The sequence below is a fragment of the Caloenas nicobarica genome, chromosome 1 (assembly GCF_036013445.1).
Source record: "Caloenas nicobarica isolate bCalNic1 chromosome 1, bCalNic1.hap1, whole genome shotgun sequence".
Taxonomy (NCBI): domain Eukaryota; kingdom Metazoa; phylum Chordata; class Aves; order Columbiformes; family Columbidae; genus Caloenas; species Caloenas nicobarica.
The window spans coordinates 191,634,376-191,654,798 of NC_088245.1; the positions used below are offsets into that span (position 1 = coordinate 191,634,376).

Consider the following 20,423-nt stretch of genomic DNA (forward strand, 5'->3'; position numbering starts at 1 on the left):
AAGTATGAGAAAATTTAACCATTTAACCATCACGGACCTAGAAGCTGAAAACATGTTTGATTCAGACTGATTTTGATCGTATTCTGAATAAAATAAATATGGTTATTTTCTACAAACACAATAATCTTCACTGCAAATAGAAACATATTGGTTATAAAGCCAAATGCAGAAAAAAGTTTTGCAACCAATTCTCTGAATTTCGCCAGAGTCTTGCTCAGAGATATTTCTGACAAAGAATTTTAGCCTCTGTTTCTTAGGGTTACTAACCAATGAGTGCTTCTTTCGTGAGGAAAGTTCAAGTGTTGTATCATACAGGCTTTCAACAAAGTTCCTTAGACAGGGGACATTCACTTCATTTTTAACAGCCTGCAAGAAAATTTCATGTTAATAAAAGACTGTTTCACAAGTTGTTTTATATAATTTGAAGAAATTATGCAAACAACCTGAAAAATAAACTTACAGCAGCTACGGGGACAAGAATTTCAACAAACAGTCCTGCTAGTGCATGCTTGATATCTTTGTCTTTAACTTCAAGGAAATAATGTGCACATTCCTAAAAGAAAAGAAAACAAGGAGCATAAATTATGTATCAGCTGGAATAAGTACATCTAAGTGTCTGCTGAATGCACATGAAGTGTCATTGATTATTATCTTGCAAATCCCACAGAAAACATTTCTCTATTAACTTCTAAATCTGCATCTTGCAGCAAGCACAAAGCAGGGCTTATGTCGAGATCAAAGATGTTTCTCTGACTGTGATAATCCACAAACTCTCACTGATTCCAGCTGTGCCCAGTGTTGTTTTGGGGATGGAAAGGGAGTTGGAGAGAGGGGCTGACCTCCTGCCTCCCCTGTGTGCACCTTCAGGAGCAGGAGTAATAGGCCACATGGACTGCTCTGCACCATGCTCTGGGAGGCCAGAAAAGTAACGTACTTCTCTGGTAAGATACTCAAGGCAAGCAACAATCTTACTGCAAATATTTAAAGATCAATTTCGCTGCTAGGACCCACTGCAGATTAAGGGTCAATGCAGAACCATGCTATGTGAGAGAAGAGACCTCTGTTTCAAACGACCACAATTTCCAGCCTGCAGCTGTGGACTGAGAAAATAGAAATGTACTTTTGTCCTAACCATGCAGCGAGCTCCTGTCCACACAGCTGTGCTGCTCAGGAAGTGCGGGAGGGGAGATAAGCATCCACCCACTCTCGTGTTTCTGTACAACTTCTCTGAGGATGACAAACCACGTTGCCACAGTTACTTCCTCCTCTCTGGGTCCAAGGCCCAAAAGCCACTGACGTTACAAGGATGTAGATACTCTAACACATGGATTGCCCACAGAACTGAGCTGTAAGTGTATTTCACCAAATGGAGGAAAACTAGTTTTCCTACATACACAGTGCATCTTAGGATGCATTGAAGTACATATAAGAATTAATCTGGTGCTGAGATACCATAGTCATAAGCCAGGTAGAGAACACTTGCATCTGAATTTTGAGTCTGCTACATGGGAGCTTTCCCACTGATTTCAGTAGCACTGAACACTGGATCCCAGTAGTGCTGTGCCATAAACATACAGTCATTCACTCATATTAGTCATGTGCACCAAACACACACTGCTTTGATATCTTGCCGGCTCTGGATAACTTACATTAACACATACTAAGATGTGTTCATATCATGAGGCATAAGGTAGGAAGCAAAATGAGCTGTTTCTATACTGTTAAATATGTTTTAAATATGTTGTTAAATATGGTTTAAAACACATCACAAAATTGAAATAGAATGTGCTTCCTATTCAGCACTTAGAGAAATGGTCCTGTGTTGTCAGCACACGTGAATTTGCATTGCAGTGTCAAATCCTTACTTGTGGGCATCTAATACTGACTTTTTACTCCACTGACACCATCAATAAGCTGATCTTTACATGACGGTTTATATAAAACATGTATTTTACTGGATGAGCAGCTACAAACCATGTAGCCATGAGGGTGATGCCAAGGAAAAATAAGGGAATAAAAAGGCTAAACTAAATAAACCTGTTGATGGGAACAGAACCCATTGTACATTACCAGCAAGAATGTAGACTTTAAAAATGTTTAAACATAAAAGATTTTACTTCATTTTACAAAATTATGTAATCTGTTAATTTAAAGCATTCATGACAGTCCAACTATGCTCTGTACTCGTGGGTCTCACACTGGGTGGGTACAGAATGTACCCTACAGAAAGGGGAGTGAAGATGTGGTGGAAGGTGACAACATATCCAAAGGAAGTTCTGTCCAGCTTTTGCCTCAATTCTTTGTCTCTTCCTCTGTGTTTTTCTCCATCCGAAGTTCCTCTCCTCTCTGGCAACTATGTCAAGGGTGGAAGATTAACTCTGGAGGCAGCGAGCAGCTAGGAAGACACAGCTGGGCAGGGACAGAGGGCAAGAAACAGCTGGGGGACGGCAGGGTGGGAGGTCTGGGGTCCACAGAACCAAAACTCTTTTTGTTGGAGGGTGAGATGTAGGGACTAGGGGTATACGGCTGATGAAAAGCTGGCATGGAGTGATACACTCCAGAGATTGGAGACTGGAGTGCTAATGTTCAGAAGAAACGCAAAGTAGCGTGTATGTGCACACTTATGTGGGAATGACGTGGAAAATCTATTGAAGTATTACAGGAAAGATGAAGGGAAGCCCACTGTTCTAAAAGGTTTGGGAACCACAGTTATCTACTCAAGAATTTTACCTGCATAAACTGAAGAGAAGCTTCAAAGTCCTCCACAGGATACATCTTAATGCGAAAGAATTTCATTCCCATTATAAGACTGATAATGCTTTGAACGACATATGGGCTTTGTTCTTTATGCCGTAACTCTTTTAACTCTGCCATGAATTTCTTCTTTACAGCAGGAAATCTACAAATTCACATTGGTTAGTTACAAAAAAAGTATAGATTCACATTTGAAATGTATTGTAAGGTATATAAATGGGGAAAAAACTAAAGAAGATTCAGTCTTGGTTGTAAAGTATTACACTATTTCAATCAGTAAAAGTTTCTTTTTGTTTCATTTTCTTTCACTTCTGATAAGTGCAGTAAAGAAAACGAAGCATACAGCCTGATCTCAGTCCCTTTGGATAACCACATCTTTCCAATTATTTTCTCACCACACCTCTCTCTTACCTAAGAGCTAACAATTTCATTAGAATAATCCCCTCAGAGGATTTTCAAAAATCCAAGATAGGGAACCTCTGATTTGGAACATGAGTTGAAAAAAACAGGTTGGCAGGAAGAAGCCATTCAGTGGTAGTAACATCTTAGCAAAGCACTTCACAGTTGGAGGAGAAAAACAGTATTCATGGAGAACAGGTATGTTTGTCTTTGACAGTCAACTTGAAGCTTTCGATCCAGATGCCACTTCCCCTTTTGACTTTGACCCAGACAATGTAGAAGCCCAGGTAAGGCCTTAGGTGAAGTCTGTGTAAGTCATATGATTTCCAGGAACTCAAACTGCTTTGGTTACATCAAGCTAAAAAAAAAAAATCTGGTTAGGTTGATTTGTCTTGTAGAGCACACTCGCTCTCAGCAACACCAAGAAGTGGGGAGACAGAGATCACTGACACGGATCTATGTTGGGGCAGTAAAGTTCACACTTCTGCTTAGTTTGTATGATAAGCATCTGATGAGACGCTACATCAGGTACATGAGTTTATGAATCTCTCCGCTTCCAGTTTCAAAATTTAAGACTGGACTCCACAAAGTGTCTTCTGTCTTCACTGTGCCATCTGAGCTAAGAAGTGCAGGATGAAGGATTCAGAAGCAGTTGCACTAAGTTTTAAACTGAAATAACTGCAGAGAAAATTTTAAATGTTGCTGTGTTGGAGTGCAGCCATTTTTAGGTTTGCCCAGCTAGAGAAAAAATAGCATACAGAATAAACTGTAATTAAAATAGCTCTCTTCAGCCCTCTGGGCTTTCCATAGACGTCACTGCTGAGATAAGAAAAATAACGCTACTGTAGTCTCGTAGAATTTATTTAGTATCACTGGACTAGATAGAGGAAAGTCTGTGTTTCCCTAGAGTTCTATGCTCTAGAACACCCAGACGAACAGAGCGACAATGAGCTGAAACAATTTATTCCTACACTACCTTTTAAGAAAGTGGGAAAATCAGAATATTAATATGCTAAGCAAGTAAAGCTTCTCAGACTTCCATTACATTTGGTATTCAATTGTACTTACTTTGCTTGAGCTAGGACACCTATTACTTCTGCATACAAATCTGCAACAATGTGCATATTTCCAGTGTTAGGACCAAGGTACCTAGCAAAAGACAAGAAAGAATTTTTGGCTGAGAAAGTGTCCTGCTTAAACCACTACAATTGAAAAATTCAGCAAATATTTTTTTCATAGAATTTTTGTGTGAAAAAGAGCCTTACCCTTCTTTGTATTTAAAGTGCTTGAAAGCCAAGTTAATAACATCATGTACCAAACTGTCTATTACAGGATGAAGTGGAATCTGAAAACACAAAGTAAAACATAACCGGTAGACATATATTACACTTCACGCTGTACACCTTAGTGCTTCTGTTATGCCTGGGTATCTTCCCTACACAAATATGGTATTAGCCGAAATAGCATCTAGCTAACAAAACACTGAAATGAGCCAGTCCTTTAAAGTTCATTTAGTACTGAAGATAAATAATTTAGCTCCAAACACTTGGCAAAGCAAAGTTTGTGTGAGCACAGAATCCTATGTATTCTAGACGTGCAAGAAAGACAGCAACAAACAAGTGTACAGAGTGTATCTCATGTTTTTATTAGACTCTTAAAGATGGAAATAGAAAGAAGAATCCTAAAATTAGTTTGTATTGGTAATTTCCACCATTTATTAGTTAATGAATAATTGAAGAACTCCATACCTGTTTCAAAACTTCTATTAAAACTAAAGAAAAAATAAAATCAATAGCCAGATCTCTTCTCTCCATTAAATAATCCCTCTGTTGTTCATCACTGCAAAATCAAAACAGGAAACACAATAGTTAGACTGTGTGTTGTAATTCACATTATATGCTTCCTCAGTTACACAAATAGAGATAACAGGGAATTGTGTTCTACTTTTTAAACTGCAGTCCAGCATTTCAGAAAGTAAGGCACTGATAGGCTCTTAAAATCTGTGATGAATAGATCAAACCTAACTTGTTACTTTTACTTTCTTTCAAATGTTTAAATGTCAGTCTCCATTTCCTCTCTCTTTTTTTCCAGGTTAAGATCAACACAAAACTTTCTCAAAAAAAACCAAAACCAAAAACAAAAAAACCCCAAAAGCCAAAAAAAACCAAAACAAAAACCCAAACACAAAGATAAGGAAACTTTTTGAGTCTATATTCTAACAAATGGATTTAATTTCAATTTCTTTCATGGTGGCACCATTTAGACAGTTCTCAATTACACTTTGGAGACAAATGTAACAAATTATTTTGTACTATCAAATTCATATTTGGACTTGTACCAACAGAGAATTCATAACCAAGCTACATCCTCTTTTAAAAACGGTTCCAGTGTTATTTTTTTTAAACTTTGGCATCACTTGTCAAATATGCAAACACATTCCTTGTGCAGAACAACACAGAGGAATAAATGCCTGAGGGTGAGTAGCTTGCAATACAAATATGAAAAATATCAATTTGGATCACCTGATCACAGTTTCAAAGTGTACTGAAAAGATAACATGAAATATACAATACTTCAAAAAAAATTAAACATTAGCATAGTTCTGCAGGCCGTTTGGAGCAGTTATCATTGATTTCAGTGAGATTTTTGTTTCCATAAATTCAGCACAATTCTTCTAAACATTAAGAACTTTAGTGATTTCAGTTTTACTTACGTGCTTCTAGTAAAGCATGCATTTAAGAGTTCTGCTTGATCAGTGATTAAACAAGTCATTTGAATTTTGGTTTTCTTGGTTTCACATTAACTGGAGAAAGGACTGGTTATATGTTCTTTGTGTAACCCTGTCAATCGACAGAGTGGCCTTGGTTCACTGCTAAGCTGACTTTCAACTAGATTTTGGGTGGAGTTCCTGAAGACATCTATTTATGAGCAGGTCACCCTGTAAGAGGCTTCTGTAATGAGCCGAGGGAAGGAGGCACTTCAAGGCAAGGATTCATCCCACAGAAAAGCAGACAGCTAATTGGTGAATCATGCCTTCACACTGCCTACTTCCACTGACATAAAGAGTCTGGAAAAGTCTGATTCAGGTTTATGTCTACCTTGATATTCTAACACTAGCTCCTACCTCTTCTTTCTAGCAACTCTTGCTTTCAGTAGTTACTGGATTAGAATTTAATCCTAATGTGAAGAATTGCCTACGCATTTCCAAACACCAGGTCCGCCAGTGTTGATTCTCCTGCTGTTCCATTAAAGTGTGTAAATGTAGTTTCAAGTAACTGGAAAAACTTTAAGTTTGAAGAATATGCCTGTACCAAACCACCAGACCTCAATAAAAACCAAGACCAGCCTGTCGCCTTATCACCGAGGAATTATTGATATCTCGAGAGATCAATATATTTGTTTGGGGGTCTTTACTTTTGTTTGCTTGTTTGTTTTAAGAGCTAAGTCAATGTTGCTAGAGGTCTTCGACTGATTCACAATCTTTTGGATTGAGGATAGGTGTATGTGAAATTTCGACGACTAAGCAGAAAGCTGTATAAAAAAAATGCTTCTAAGTGTCACAGAATTATTGCCTGCTCACTTGAGTAAAGAAGACAGACACAGTTTATACAAACCAATATTTAAATGACATTACAGCATCCAAAACAGCAGTAAGAAATAATGTTTGAACTATCAGGAGCTTAATTTTAAAGATACAATTACTGCATCCATCTAGAAGCTGAGAGAAGAGTTCCAGGAACAAATAGAAAAAAAATGACAACTTTCAACCAACTGTAACCTCACAAAAGCTGATGGCTGAAATGTAGTATCTTTAATTTAGAATCTGTCAATAATGTATGTATGCATATTTAAAATCATACCTTTTAGATTTAGTGCTTGTTCTTGGTCTGTACTCATGAGATTCATCTTCTATGCCATTCTGTCTTTTATACCAATCAAACAAAGTGCGCAGGATGGAGGGCAGACAATATTCTGAAAGCGAGCTCATTGAGCTTATTACCTACAGGGAAAATACAACAAATCAACAAATCAACTGGTGCTCAAGTTCCTCCTCCTCCTTAAAAGAAAAAGTACTACTTCAATGGTTAGACATGTTCTTTCCTGTTTTCATTTCACTTTTGAGATCCATGGTACAAGCAGTGACTTAATAATCTGCATTTCCTGTTGAAACATAAGCAGAAATGCAGCAATGGTCTATATGTCTATAGTGTCTTTCCACTGACGATACTACAATGCATTAAAATTCTGTATCACAACATACAACACACCAGAAAACGAACTAGTTCTTCAAGAGGCTTATTTCTATTTGTTACACAATGCTGATTTGAGTTTAGACTTCCCTTTTATATAGGAAAATATTCAGTTTCCTATGTCTTCATGTGCACAAATAAGTAAAACATAGGTTAAAAAGAATCATTAAAACTTCCTGATTAAACAGTTCTAGTGGCACACTGGAAAAGAAGATTACTGCTCGCTCAGTATAAACTGCGTCACCCATTACAGACATGTTACTGAACTATGACTTAAACTTTGTATGACAGGAAACCATAAAACTGCAAAACATGAAAAGATCAAAAGCTAGGGTGAAAAAAACCAGCACATTATTATACAAGAGGATTATATAGGTATTGCAACTGAATGTTCACAGCTACAGCATTTGTGTGCATTCTAAGAAAACAGAAAATGACTGTTTAAAATAGAAATACATTACTGATCTAGAGATTTGTGACCGCCTCAAGATCATGCAGGGCTTGATCCTGCAAACTTCCAAGTAGCAGGAGCGAAGTGCTGAGGTATGTACTTCATGTCAAGTGCAAAGGTTGTGTCATTAACTCTGTCAGGTTTAGCCACCTGCTTAAACTTAGGCCAGCACGTTTCAGTGCTTGTGGAACAACAACAGCAGTTTAATGTCTCATATAGGACCAAGCTTATGCGAAGTCTGTGACTAAGACAAGAGCAAAACTGGGAGACTGAACATCTCACATACAATTCCCAAACGTTACTAAAGCCTTAAATGACAACTTCTGTGGATGGCAGTTTAGACCAATAACTCTGACCTGTTTTGCAGCTTTTCTGCCTCAGAATTTATTTAATTCAGAGTGATGTTGTGGTCTAAAATTAATAAGACACTTGGAGGATAAAGTAATATTGTTTTGATTGGATTCAGGTATTATGGCCTAAAATGAAGCACAGAGCACTAGAAAGCTATAACAACTGACCCTGTAAAAATGAAGGTTCTATAAAAGTACTATTTCAGGAAAGTTTTCAATCCAGTGTTTCCAATATACTTTTATAGTTGAAATATGAAACAAGTTGCTGTGGAAGATGGCACGAAGGCACTGCTTGCAGCAGTGACAGGAGGCCTTCATGAAGAATTACTACAGCAGCCCAGGCTCCATTACACCAAAGCCTTCAAGCACAAGACTTCAGACAAACACTTGGAAGACATGAACCACCCAGTGCCAGTGCAAACTATTCACTACTGACTCAGGACACGTAGCAATTCCAATTGCTTCTCTATTGTTTTCCAAAAGTTTTTCTGAAGCTGGCGTAGTACTGGTTGTTAATTACGAAAAGCAGTGAAAAAGGGTTTGCTGGGGAAGACTAGAACAGACCTAAATGTATTTTAAGAGATCACAATATTTAACTGTAAGTACAAAGTTGTTTCAATCATGTCTTCCTGCAAGTTCACCGACATACATATCAATGCTCTTCTCTACATCCCAGCTATGCAATTTCACTCACCACAAAAAGTCAAAGTGGTTCCTGTTCAGTCTCCTCAAGCCACACTTTCTCTGCTGAATTTACAGTGTGTCTCTTTAATAGGGATAAAAAGTCAATACAGCTTTTTTTTCGATCTTTCTGTCATTGCACTTTTAAGACAGGAAGGAAGGGTGGACTGGGCAAAGACCTGGCTCTCAGGGAGCAGGAAGGGAGGGAAGTCTGGCCAGCGCCTTGGTTACTCAACCCTTTCATTTACTGGAAGTATATCCAGGAGGGAGATGAATCCCAGCTCTGTGCTGCTCCTGAAAGGGAGTGCACAGATGTACAAGTGTGTCCTTGTTGGACAAATGATCATGTTCTTCCATCATAAATGAACTACCTACTGTATGGCTTAAGCATAAGAAAGCTGCACAAGTACGGAGCTGTTCAAAACTTGCGTTCATAGAGCATTAAATATACTTTATGTAAATGCTTAATATTTATTTTGGACTAATATACAAGGGTAAACTTAATGAAAATTCCATGCAGATAGTTTGTTACACTTTATATACTTTCATAAAAGTCTTGCTATATTGTCAAAATACAAACACAAGAAATGTTTCCACTAAGAGCAGATAGATGCTGATTATTTTTTTATTTCACAGATGAATTTCTGCGTCCTTTAACAGCAAATAAATGCATTCAATTTCCAACAGTATATTTAATTTCTTGGCTCTGCATTTTTTTCATATAACATATATGTCAGTATGTAGGTTAAATGTGTATTTTATTGCCATTTTAATAATGCAGAATTGCAGTACTTCATTTTTGCACTTAGGTTTGTTTTGTTTCATTTTTCTATCTATTATTTTCACAGTATTTGCATATTCTGTCTTCAAATTGTTGTTGTGCAGATTCCAAATAACGTACATCAGGAGTGAGATTTTGCACTTTCTATCAATGCTTCTGGAGCAGATTTGATAAACATTGTCTTAGCTGTATTTAGGATACTCATAGACATGCAGTAAGGTCTTCCCTTCATTCAACATTTTTTCCACATCATGCATTTCTATAACAAAGCCTCATAACTACAAACAATACAGGCTCAAGGAAAGTAACAGCTGCAATGAAACTCCCTCTCACTTAAATCAACAGCAAAACTCTCGTGGACCAGAGTAAGACCAGGATTTCATACGCAATATATGCAATCAAGGAGTTAAAGTCAACAATTCCTGTTCCAAGTTCTCCAGAATGGGGCAGGGGGAAGGTGAAGAGATGAACTGCCCTAAGCACTAATCAAAGCACATACATGCTCTAATTCTGTTGGATCCTTTGAGACAAACATTTTTTTCTGGTAATGATAGATTTCTAGACAAGCCAACTCTAATTGAAAAATCTGTACAATGAAACATCAGGAGCAAGTAATCCAGTTGTGTTTGTATGGATCTCCTTTCATTCACACCTTTGTTCTAAGCATTTTTTTGGATACCGCTATGAAATTAAATCTCCCTGGGAACCAATTTTCATTTATGGCTTTGGTTTTGTGAGTAAAAAAATGAGGATTTTTTAATATAATAATTTTGTAGATGGTAATTTCACCTTACTTGCTTATCCATCAGCAATTTTTAGAGCTGTTTTACTGTCCGGATAACAGTTTACATGGAAACCTATTCATATCTAGTGTGCACCAAGGTCAGTTCTGAACATGTTACCTTTAATTTTGCCTTCAGATTTACTTCTTTACACATTGCTTGAACCCAAACCTCTAATCAGGAGCCAAAGGTTGTTCTATGACCCTGTCACCAACATTTATGCTACTTGCTCTGCCATGGGCCCTTCTGCTGGTGAAGAAGGACAATGCCTAAAACGCAGGGAAAGAGAAACCACGACAGGGGCCAACTGCAGTGCTACTGCAATGACGATGATACCACCATTCACTACATCTAACAAATACAATATTGGATGGGAACAATTATCAGCATGCCATTTACCACATTTAGGCTGGTATGAAAAAGGGACACTTATTCATTAGTATGCCACTTGCTGTCTTATTTATATTTTCCACACTTTTTACTATTACACATTTTTGTTTTCCTGGTTTTAGCTTGACCTATTTTTTGTTTCCATCTCCTAAAAGTATTTAAACATTAAATGTTTTTGCTTTCCAATCTATATTCTCCAACCTAGTCCACTTATAAGAAGAAAGCAGTATAATTAAAATGAGCACAATTTTTTGCGCAGTTCATAATGAAACTCCTGCAGCAGGCACCTCATATACAGTTTCATATGAAAACTAAACCTTGCTGTTAGTTTTTCACTTTTGTGGCCAAAACATTACATTCATTCTGTATTTTCATACAGAAAAATGTCTGCAGGTTGGTCCAAGATTAAACAGTGCCCTTTTTCTGTCTCCAGCGATGTCAGTTCACAGAGCATTTATCTACCATGGTAAGAACAGAAGATATTTCATCAGGGGCTGAAAAAAGACTAATAAAAATGTTTCCTTGGGTAAGGATAAGCCTCTTGGATAATTATGGGGTTTTTCACCCTAGCTTTTGATCTTTTCATGTACTGTGACTTTATGGTTTCCTGTGAAAGGAAGTTTAAGTCATAGTTCACTAGTACAATGTTTAATAACATTTCTGTAATTGAGAACACAAAGCATGCTAATGCTGAAGCAGTGATGCTCTTTGCCAACAGGCAACTAGAGTTGTCAAATCAGGAACTTTTAAAACATGATTTTAAATATACTATAAAGATATTTAAAACCATATGAAAGAACTGCATATCTTCTTGTATATATTTTCTTTATATACATGCACACCTACAAAGGAAAATACAGTCAATGTAAGGAATCCAGTTTGTTAGTCTAATGGTGAGAGATTCTGCAAGTCAGGATAAGTAAGATGACTTCATACATTGCTCAAGACACTAAGATGAGTCTGAGGAGGGTGATGCAATTGGCAGCCAGACAGAGCCCACAGGACAATACTCCGCCTGGCAGGAGGCACCGACATCTGCATGGAGAGAACCAGCTCTGCCTGTGCACAGGCAGGTCCTGAGACGCTGGATCCATCACCACAATCAGCATTATTCCTAAAATGATGTTTGAGAACAGGCAGGAAAAAATGTCACTTCTCAGAGAGCTGGAGGTGAAGCTATTTAGGGGAAGTAAGCAATGCTTTAATCATTGTTTTAAATGGTTTGGGGGTTTCAGTGTTAAACCTCATGCTGATTACTCTGAGTAGCCAAACTTCCATTCTCCTCATTATAAGTTACTGCAAAAGGGGGGTTTTGGCTCTTTTTTTCCAGCTCTGAAGCTGACTTGAAATAGGCAAACTTTAAATCAGGTCATGTGTTACTTTTGCTGGTTTTTAATTTACGGTTAGAAGATGCAGCTCAGGTATTTTAAAGTGACCAGTGACCTGGTCACTTCAGCATCCCCTCTCAATTTCATTCAAATTGAACAGAGATAATTTTGATGAAGTCAAAAAAAGAAAATGGGGTTTCTTTGACAGTGTGTCACTTTTGATGTCTTAAAATTGAAAGTCAAAGTTATTAGACACCCCCTGAAATTGTTTGTTCACGGGGATTCTCCCTCTTTTCCTCCTTCAGTTCTGTAGTACAAATGTCAGGAATGTAATGTGTTGCTTTTCCTGGTCTTCCTTCATCCCACAGACTCTTTAAATATTTAACTTAAAAACTGAAACTTAAAAGCACATGCCCTCTTACTTGGACTTCAGTATCATATGGGATCATGATCTTCGGAGTTTTCCAGGTAGACTACACCTTCAATATCAGCAAATTTATCCATACTTTCATGACAACTTTATAATACTGACATGTTATCATTTGCAAAACAGCTCTATAATACTGAGATGTACTGACCTAACCTACCGAGTGAAACCTGCCAAGTAAAGAAAGTCTTTTTGCTCTTTTTGTCTCTATTCCAGCTGAGTTCTAGCAAATCTCTACTGTACATTAGAAATTTTTGAATGAAAATCTAACTACAATTTAGCTGATCTGAAATGATTTTGGTAAGTATGAACAGGCCCATCAGCCAGGTTTGGGTTCCATCTCCCAACCAGAGGCATCCACCAGTCCCTGGAGTACTAGAACATCTCAAAATGATCGTGCTGTTCAAGCAGAAAACAGCATGAAACTTGAAAAGGGAAACATTCCCAACAACTCAGGCTGAGGCAGACACTTTGAAAATTTCAATCTGAATAGTTGGAAAATTTCAAGCAACTGAAAACAAGGTTTTCTGACAGGACGTCTCAGGCATCTCTTTCTGACAGGACGTCTGCATCTGTTATGTTGTTTGTTTGGGGTTTTTTTTCCCCCAGGATTCAGACTAAATTGCTACAGTAGGAAATACACAGTTGTTCCACTTTAGAAAGCATTTCCTGTTCTCATTAAGTGATCTTGATTTAATTGTTCAGTTTGCTGTCTACTTACCAGTAACTTGGGAGAAGCATAAGCCTTCCAATTCTTCCTTGTAAAGGGCCACAATTTCCTTAACCATGAATATTTAATCAAATCATGGCCACCCGTTACGTGTTTAACACACTGCAGGAACAGTATCACAAGGTTTGCATTTGGGTGGTTTAATTTGTTTTTCTTTCCCATTTATGTGTGACATTCTTCCCACAGGAAGGAAAAAAACCCCATATATATAAAATTAAGGTCAGAATACCACAAAAAATTTCATTAGGCAGCTCCGGAGTACTGACAAAGCAGGGTCCTTCAGGCTCCAGCAGCCAGCTGCCCTGTGGGGTCTCTTTGTGGTCAGCAAGGCGGGCAGGGTACAACGCAGAATTCCTGCCGCTCGCCTCTGGCTCTGAACAGCCCTCTGAGCAGGCGGCCCCTCCCCAAAAAGCAGCTAGAGAACCACCTAGAAAGTGTCGCTGTGTCAAGCTAAAATCATGAAGTGAGCCTTTGTAAACACCAGTGGGGTCTCACACGGCATCTCTGGTTCGGGTGCAATGTATCTCAATACATGTGTTAAATTCATTTGAGGTTCCGAAGTCCTACTCACACCCGACTGCTCTCCCAAAGCTCAGATAATCAATACGGTACCTGCAGCTTATGGCATCAGCCACAGCTGCTTTCAGAGTTGTTGCTGTTGCTGCTGCTTCTGCTGTGTCTTTCTGTCCTGTATTCCCGGCACAGCTGGCAGCACGGGCAGCCATGGAGGTGGCAGCAACGGTGGCAGCAATGGCAGCTCGGGCAGGAATGGCAGAGCAGCAAATAACTTTGCTGCTTATGATACAAGTTGAGTTTATGTCTCCTCTTAGTTGGGAGTGAGTTTTGTAAGCCTTGGCATTCTTTATGCAACCTAAACTCTTTAACACTTATCATTCTTTACCTCAAAAATAGGTTACTTATGTAGGAATTTTTTCTAGATGTCCCCTTTTTGTTTTTTTAAGAAACAGACTGCTGACAAAAACTAATTTTCTTATGCCATCATTAAAAGGTGTGTATATTGCTGTTATACTTGTCACATTTCCCTTACATAATCCATTTATTAATGTAATGCCAGATACAAATTCCATTCTATTAATTACAATTTAATTGTTTCATTAAATAAAATCCAATTCATGATATAAATTCTATTTTAAATTATTTTCCTCTGCCAACCATTTTTCTCTAATTATTATTTACCTTGTCATATATAGGCATTTATCTTGACAACTGAATTTATGCTTGATTTTAAATATAACGGGTTGGCGCAGCCTATGTGAAGTGCAGCACACATGTAAGTCATGCTGGATCACAGATACAGAGACAAAATCGACTGATGAGACTGATGGCAATGACAATGATTCTAAAGGCTCTCATATTAACCATACAAGAAACCCCACAAAAGGAAGATTGAGGGCCACATGCATGTTTCAAAAAATAGATATTCTGAAAAAGATACCAAGTTTGCTTCAAAACCTCCATTAGAGAAAACAGCCAGGAAATAATATACGTGCCTAACACACTCTAAAAAGCAAGAGGTTAATAGAAAAACAATATTCAGCTTGAAAACAATGGAAAAGTCCTCCTAATTTAAAATCAAGAACGGCTAGGCAAAGCACTCATCATTCTACCAAAGTGCATTGAGAGATATTGCTTTTGCAGTATTCAACAACAGCATAAGGACACTAAACTGCCTTTAAAGCATTTGTCCTATAGCCTGAGGAACAGAAATAATGTAATTTCAAGTGTCTTACTTGATCAAACTGGGGGTCTTCTCCTCGTTGCAAAGATTTGGTCAGTGGCTTCTCCTAAAAGAAACGATATTAAATATGTATTACTTAATATCAATACTGTGATATATTCCGTTAACTCTGCTATTATTTTTCTGATAGACTTTTACTCAATTTACTTCCTGATCTGATCCGTTTCATGCTGGAGATACGGTTTGTTTCATATGCAAAGGAGACCTCTGCATACATATGACCTAATAGTGACAGAGTCTTTAGTGTCTCTCCAAGATAGAGAAGGATTAACCATTTATTACACCTGAGTTACCAGGTGCTCGCTGTGATGATAAATTTCTTCAAAATCCTAAAAAAGCACTCAGTATTTCCTCCAAAATGTAACTAAGGAGATCAATTTAGCTACATGCTGTAGTGCATCATGCAGCATATACTGAAGGAAAGGTGATTTTAGAAGAAACAAATATTTTTAAGGAAGATAATTGTGGAAAAAATGGCTGTATTACCTCCGCCCCCCCAAAAAAAAGGAGAAGAGAAAGGGAGAGGAGAGGAGAGGAAAAGAGAAAGAGAACGAGAAAAAAAAAAAAAAAAGAGAAAAAGAAAAGGCATTTTTGGAATAGAAGCAAATTTTCAGGCTATGTTCTCAGAATATCTGGGAAGGCCAAAGGGAACTGCCCAGCTCAGAAATCTGAGTCCCCACATGTGAACATCCATTCACCTTTACAGCTTTTTTTGCCAAGCAGGCTCAATTTCTAAGGCATGTAGAAGTACATAGTCCAGTATTCTAGATATAAGCAACAATATACCAAACATGAATCTCCTAAACCACAATTAAAATAAACAATACATGAAGGCAGATGACGGTCTGACAAATATGTCACCGTCACGGTCACGTTTCTACATTGAATTGTACTACTCTTGCTGGTGTCTGAAATGTGCCAGCGCCTTACTCTGTAAATCACGCATCTTTCTTCTCCTACAGTGGCAAGATTGGGCCTCTCCCACCAGCTCAGCATGAGATTTGCTGTTCAGCTTTCAGCAAACTATTACATTCATCAGCATCTGTTAATGTATCAGGCAAAATACCATCACTGCCAGGGGATGAGAGACACAAAACAAAGAAATCTGTAAAATTGCTAAGACAATGCAATGGAAAGAATTGAGGCAGTCCAAGGATTTCTATTATTTAACGTTTCTCTCTGGAGAAAATGTTGTCCAGTATAATCTGCTGATTGATTTTGAAATTAATTATGCTTATCCACTTGTAACGCCAGCTGGCAAGGAGGGTGGCTGCAGGGTGACCGCAGTATCCCCTGACTACCTACCAAATAGAAAAATCAACAAAATGTTTTCTACTGCGTCACTGATTTACCCAGGACAGTCATTAATATTTTTCATTGTTATCTCCAAAGTCACTCCTCCAGATTACACTAAGGGCACAACAACTACTAATTAGAACTTTATGACAGACTGTTGGTAAAGAACAGACACAGTGAAATCTTGTAGCCCAGAATTAGATGCATGACACCACCCCACCCATGTCCCCCTCAATCAGTAACTCGGTGCTACCCTACCTAGTCCTGTCCCATAGGAGGACAATACATTTTTTGTGTATTGTTGCACACTGAAAAAGATAGCAAATAATACTTCAAAAGTAGTGTTCAACTTATTTGAAAGGAAAAAGATGCTTAAGTTTTCATGGGTCCTGGACAAATAAATGCAATTAGTGCAGTTTAGAAAAAAACAAAACAAAACAAAAACACAGCAAAAAACCCAACAAAACCAACAGACAACCTTTTTTTTTGGTTTTAAATTAAATATCTGATTCTATCACAGAAGACCTGTGTTACCACAGAGAAGTTTCTTAAGGTCTGTTTCAATAAAAAGTGCTTCAGCATCCAGAAACTTTCTGTTCCTTTGCCTGACACTGCAATGCTTGGCTCTCAGAGTAGTATCTGAAATCCTGCAGAAATGCATTCAGTGTTTCAGGCAGAAACGAGGTATGGGATTCTTCGTCACATGCTTATCTGTAAGGTGGCCACAATTAAACAAGACGAATCATGCTCTGGGAACCCAAGTCTGGGACCGCAATCCTGCAAATCTCCCAATCACCTGTCCCTTGTCTCTGGAAGCATGCAGACCTCACAAATAACTTCGGTTTCTGATGACGATGTTCCCCAGGGGCTACGCTTCTGAGGTAGTGAAGATCTCTCCATTTTGAGAAGGCAAAAAACCTCATCTCTTGCCCTCTTATAGGCAACTAGACCAGGGCTTCCCAAACTGTGGGACATTCAACTAAGGAAACCATTCACAGGCTGTGCAACAGACTTGGTCGCAGCAGAAGGCAGCAGGGATGGAGACCAGCCAAGGACACCTAGCAAAAGCCAGGAAAGGTTCTGTTGCCTTAACCTCTCAATGTCTCCAGCCTAGGGCTTTAACTGAGGCCTTTTTCCTCCCTTCATCCCATCCTGCATCTGCTGCTGCTCGTGCCAGTTGCCCTCTCCTTGCGCTCCTGCCAGGCAGCAGCTGCTGCTGTAGCTGCCTCTGCCTCCCCGTCCTCCCCCAGCCGGGCTGCTGCCCTCGCTGCTTGCCCTTGCTGCTTTTTTCTTGACTCTTCTCCAGTGCAGCGCAGCCACTGTCCTGCCTGCGGCCACTGTCCCTTTCTGCAGCCACTGTCCTGCCTGCGGCCACAGCACCCACAGCTCAGCCTGGTGGGACTCATACAGACCCCGGCAGCAATGCCCCCATCCAGGAGTGGGTGCCCATGTCAGAGCAACTCATTGTAGCCCTGCAATTTGTGGCAATAACCACAGAAAATTGTATTTGGGGCTTGGAGTTGAGGAAAACTCAAAGTAGAAGTTAGTCCCCTTTACTACTAATGGTAAGTACTGAATAGGTAATGAACTGAATAAAGATGAAGGGCCAGACACAAATATGTTTTTTTGTGTCTAAGTGCTCCTAAAACATAAAAGACTCATAGAATCATAGAATCATTTCAGTTGGAAGAGACCCTCAGGATCATCGAGTCCAACCATAACCTAACTCTGGCACTAAACCATGTCCCTAAGAACCTTGTCTAAACACCTTTCCAACACCTCCAGGGGTGGTGACTCCACCACTTCCCTGGGCAGCCTGTTCCAGTGCCTGACAACCCTTTTCATGAAGAAATGTTTCCTAATGTCCAATCTGAACCTTCCCTGGCGCAACTTGAGGCCATTTCCTCTCGTCCTATCTCTTGCTACTCAGATGATTGCTTGCATGATGAGTGTAATAAGTGACCATGTCAGGAAGACACTGCTGAGTAAATCCAAGGACAGCTCAGCCACGTGCAGGCGCTTCAGGTGTCCTTTGAAAACAGCAATTTTTCTTTATATAATAATTTCTTCTCATCTACTGTAAACAACTTGCCTATTCCAGACCACTTAGTTCTGATATACTTACAAATCTTAGCATTTCATTTTATGCAGTACTTTCAACATCGTTGCTATGGCAGCTACTATATAAAATATATTTATACGCATGGTAGATGTTTTCATTATATACCAAAGGTTCAGGGCTGGCGAAGACAAGGTTAAAAGGTCTAATAAAGTGAAATTGCCTCTGAGTAACAGATTCCATAGCAGTCTGTTTACCCTGGAGATATGCTTATTTTAAAGTTTTTAAAAAAAATCTTAAAAATGTTTTCAGCCTCAAGGCACTATTTTTTTTTTTAATTTTCTTGCCCACTCAATTCAGAAATGGCAGAGGCCCTTTTCTATTACGAGTTGACTCTCTTTGAGTCTCTGTAGCTATAATACATTCTACAGAAATGTCTTCAAAATCTTGGATGAATAAGTAGGTTGAATTTGGAGCCAAAGACTACAACAACAAAATATGAATAAATAAAGTTTTGAATTATCTGAAAGAGCCCGTAGCTTTCTGGGCTATAAAAAACATCAGAAAATTTCAGAAGAATGTACTCTCAATAATAACATTTCCATTTTTAATCAGTAAGTTAAACATCCTTATTTCTTGTTTGAAGTGTTGCCTTCAATTGTGTACTCTGTATTTGTTCACACTGGAAACTCCCATGATATGAACACACATTAGAGATAAGGAGTAAAGATCAGCAAATGAAATTTTGCATTTAATTTTTGAAGCTACCGTTTTTCAATATAGCTATCTAAGCTTTTTGCATCGCCAATGCTCACAAAACAAAATGCTCACCTAAAAATTAATTTCCTTCCTCTGCCTCATTGCTGTTGGGAAAACACTAATAGAACATAATAAAATAGAATAAATTGAATATGCAATGGCAAAAGTATATCTTATCACATTTGCACACATTAACTAAATATAATATTTATAATTTATCTAAAAAATAAGATATCAGTCAAACTCCCTATTCACATAGGCACACCAAAACATTTCTCCAAAGACTGTTAGCTCTCTTTAATGGTTAATAGATTAATGCTTTTTCAGGGCTGCTACGCAAATATAATTGGGTAAATTTACAGAGGAATAGCTTTTCCTGACCACCTGTCATAGAACTGAGTGATCAGGGAAACATGAAAACAAAAGGATGTTGTAGTGCCTATTAAGATTCACTATGTCACCATAATGGTGTATAATGCCCCTAAAAGTTATTTCTAACCTCAGCAACCATTAGGCACATTATTCCTACTGAACTATGACTGTGGACTGTATTACCGACTGAGATAAACCCCTTTGTTTTATAAGAGCAGGGAGAATGTTAGGATATTTTGACATAAAATGTAACTTCTGCACTGCATGCTAAAAAGCAGCCACAGTGAGTTGTCTGCTGGGATGGAAGAGTTACCTGAAGGAAATAGCAGAAGAACGGACCTTTTCATGTAAAATGGAGTAGACATAGAATGTATTCAACTACTACAGCTAAAATATATATAAAATGCTTGTAAGCACAGTCTTAAGCACCAAAAAGTCCCCATGTGTAATTCTGTTCCTGCTTAGGGTAAATCATCACGTAAGCCCCAAAATAAATTAAACATCTTTGTATTGTATCCTTTTTAGCAGGAAGGGAAGGTGGTGTTTCGTAGGAAAAGGTGTGCTCCAAAGATAGCTTGATCAGACGTGCTAAATTTTTAATTTTGCCATTGGTTATTTTGCACAAAGACCAGAAAACATATCACTGTCAATCTTGTGCTGGTGTGGTGTGTAAGCCAGTTTCTGTATCACACAGGAGAAAATGCCACAACGCCAATTTGCTTCCAAAGGCTGGGCAGGCAAAACTTTGTTCCGTGGAGGAGCATCTGCCCTTCAGACACAGCTGCCCCACCAGCCTGTCCCTCTCAAGGGGCCGGTTTGTCCCCCTGGTCCCTGCCCCATTTGGGCTGGGGCTCC

General features: G+C 38.6%; 1 protein-coding gene across 5 annotated transcripts in view; it reads right to left on the reverse strand.

Annotated features, from left to right (window-relative positions):
* FRY (FRY microtubule binding protein) overlaps positions 1-20,423 on the reverse strand; it is a 241,792-nt gene that overhangs the window by 106,033 nt on the left and 115,336 nt on the right. For all 5 annotated transcript variants that reach the window (XM_065627032.1, XM_065627031.1, XM_065627033.1 and 2 more), the window contains 8 exons: positions 15,075-15,128; positions 7,014-7,153; positions 4,902-4,992; positions 4,419-4,498; positions 4,222-4,302; positions 2,731-2,899; positions 461-553; positions 268-366 (listed from right to left, as the gene is read on the reverse strand). In XM_065627032.1, coding sequence (XP_065483104.1) covers positions 268-366; positions 461-553; positions 2,731-2,899; positions 4,222-4,302; positions 4,419-4,498; positions 4,902-4,992; positions 7,014-7,153; positions 15,075-15,128 — 807 coding nt within the window. The remainder of the gene's footprint in view (positions 1-267; positions 367-460; positions 554-2,730; positions 2,900-4,221; positions 4,303-4,418; positions 4,499-4,901; positions 4,993-7,013; positions 7,154-15,074; positions 15,129-20,423) is intronic.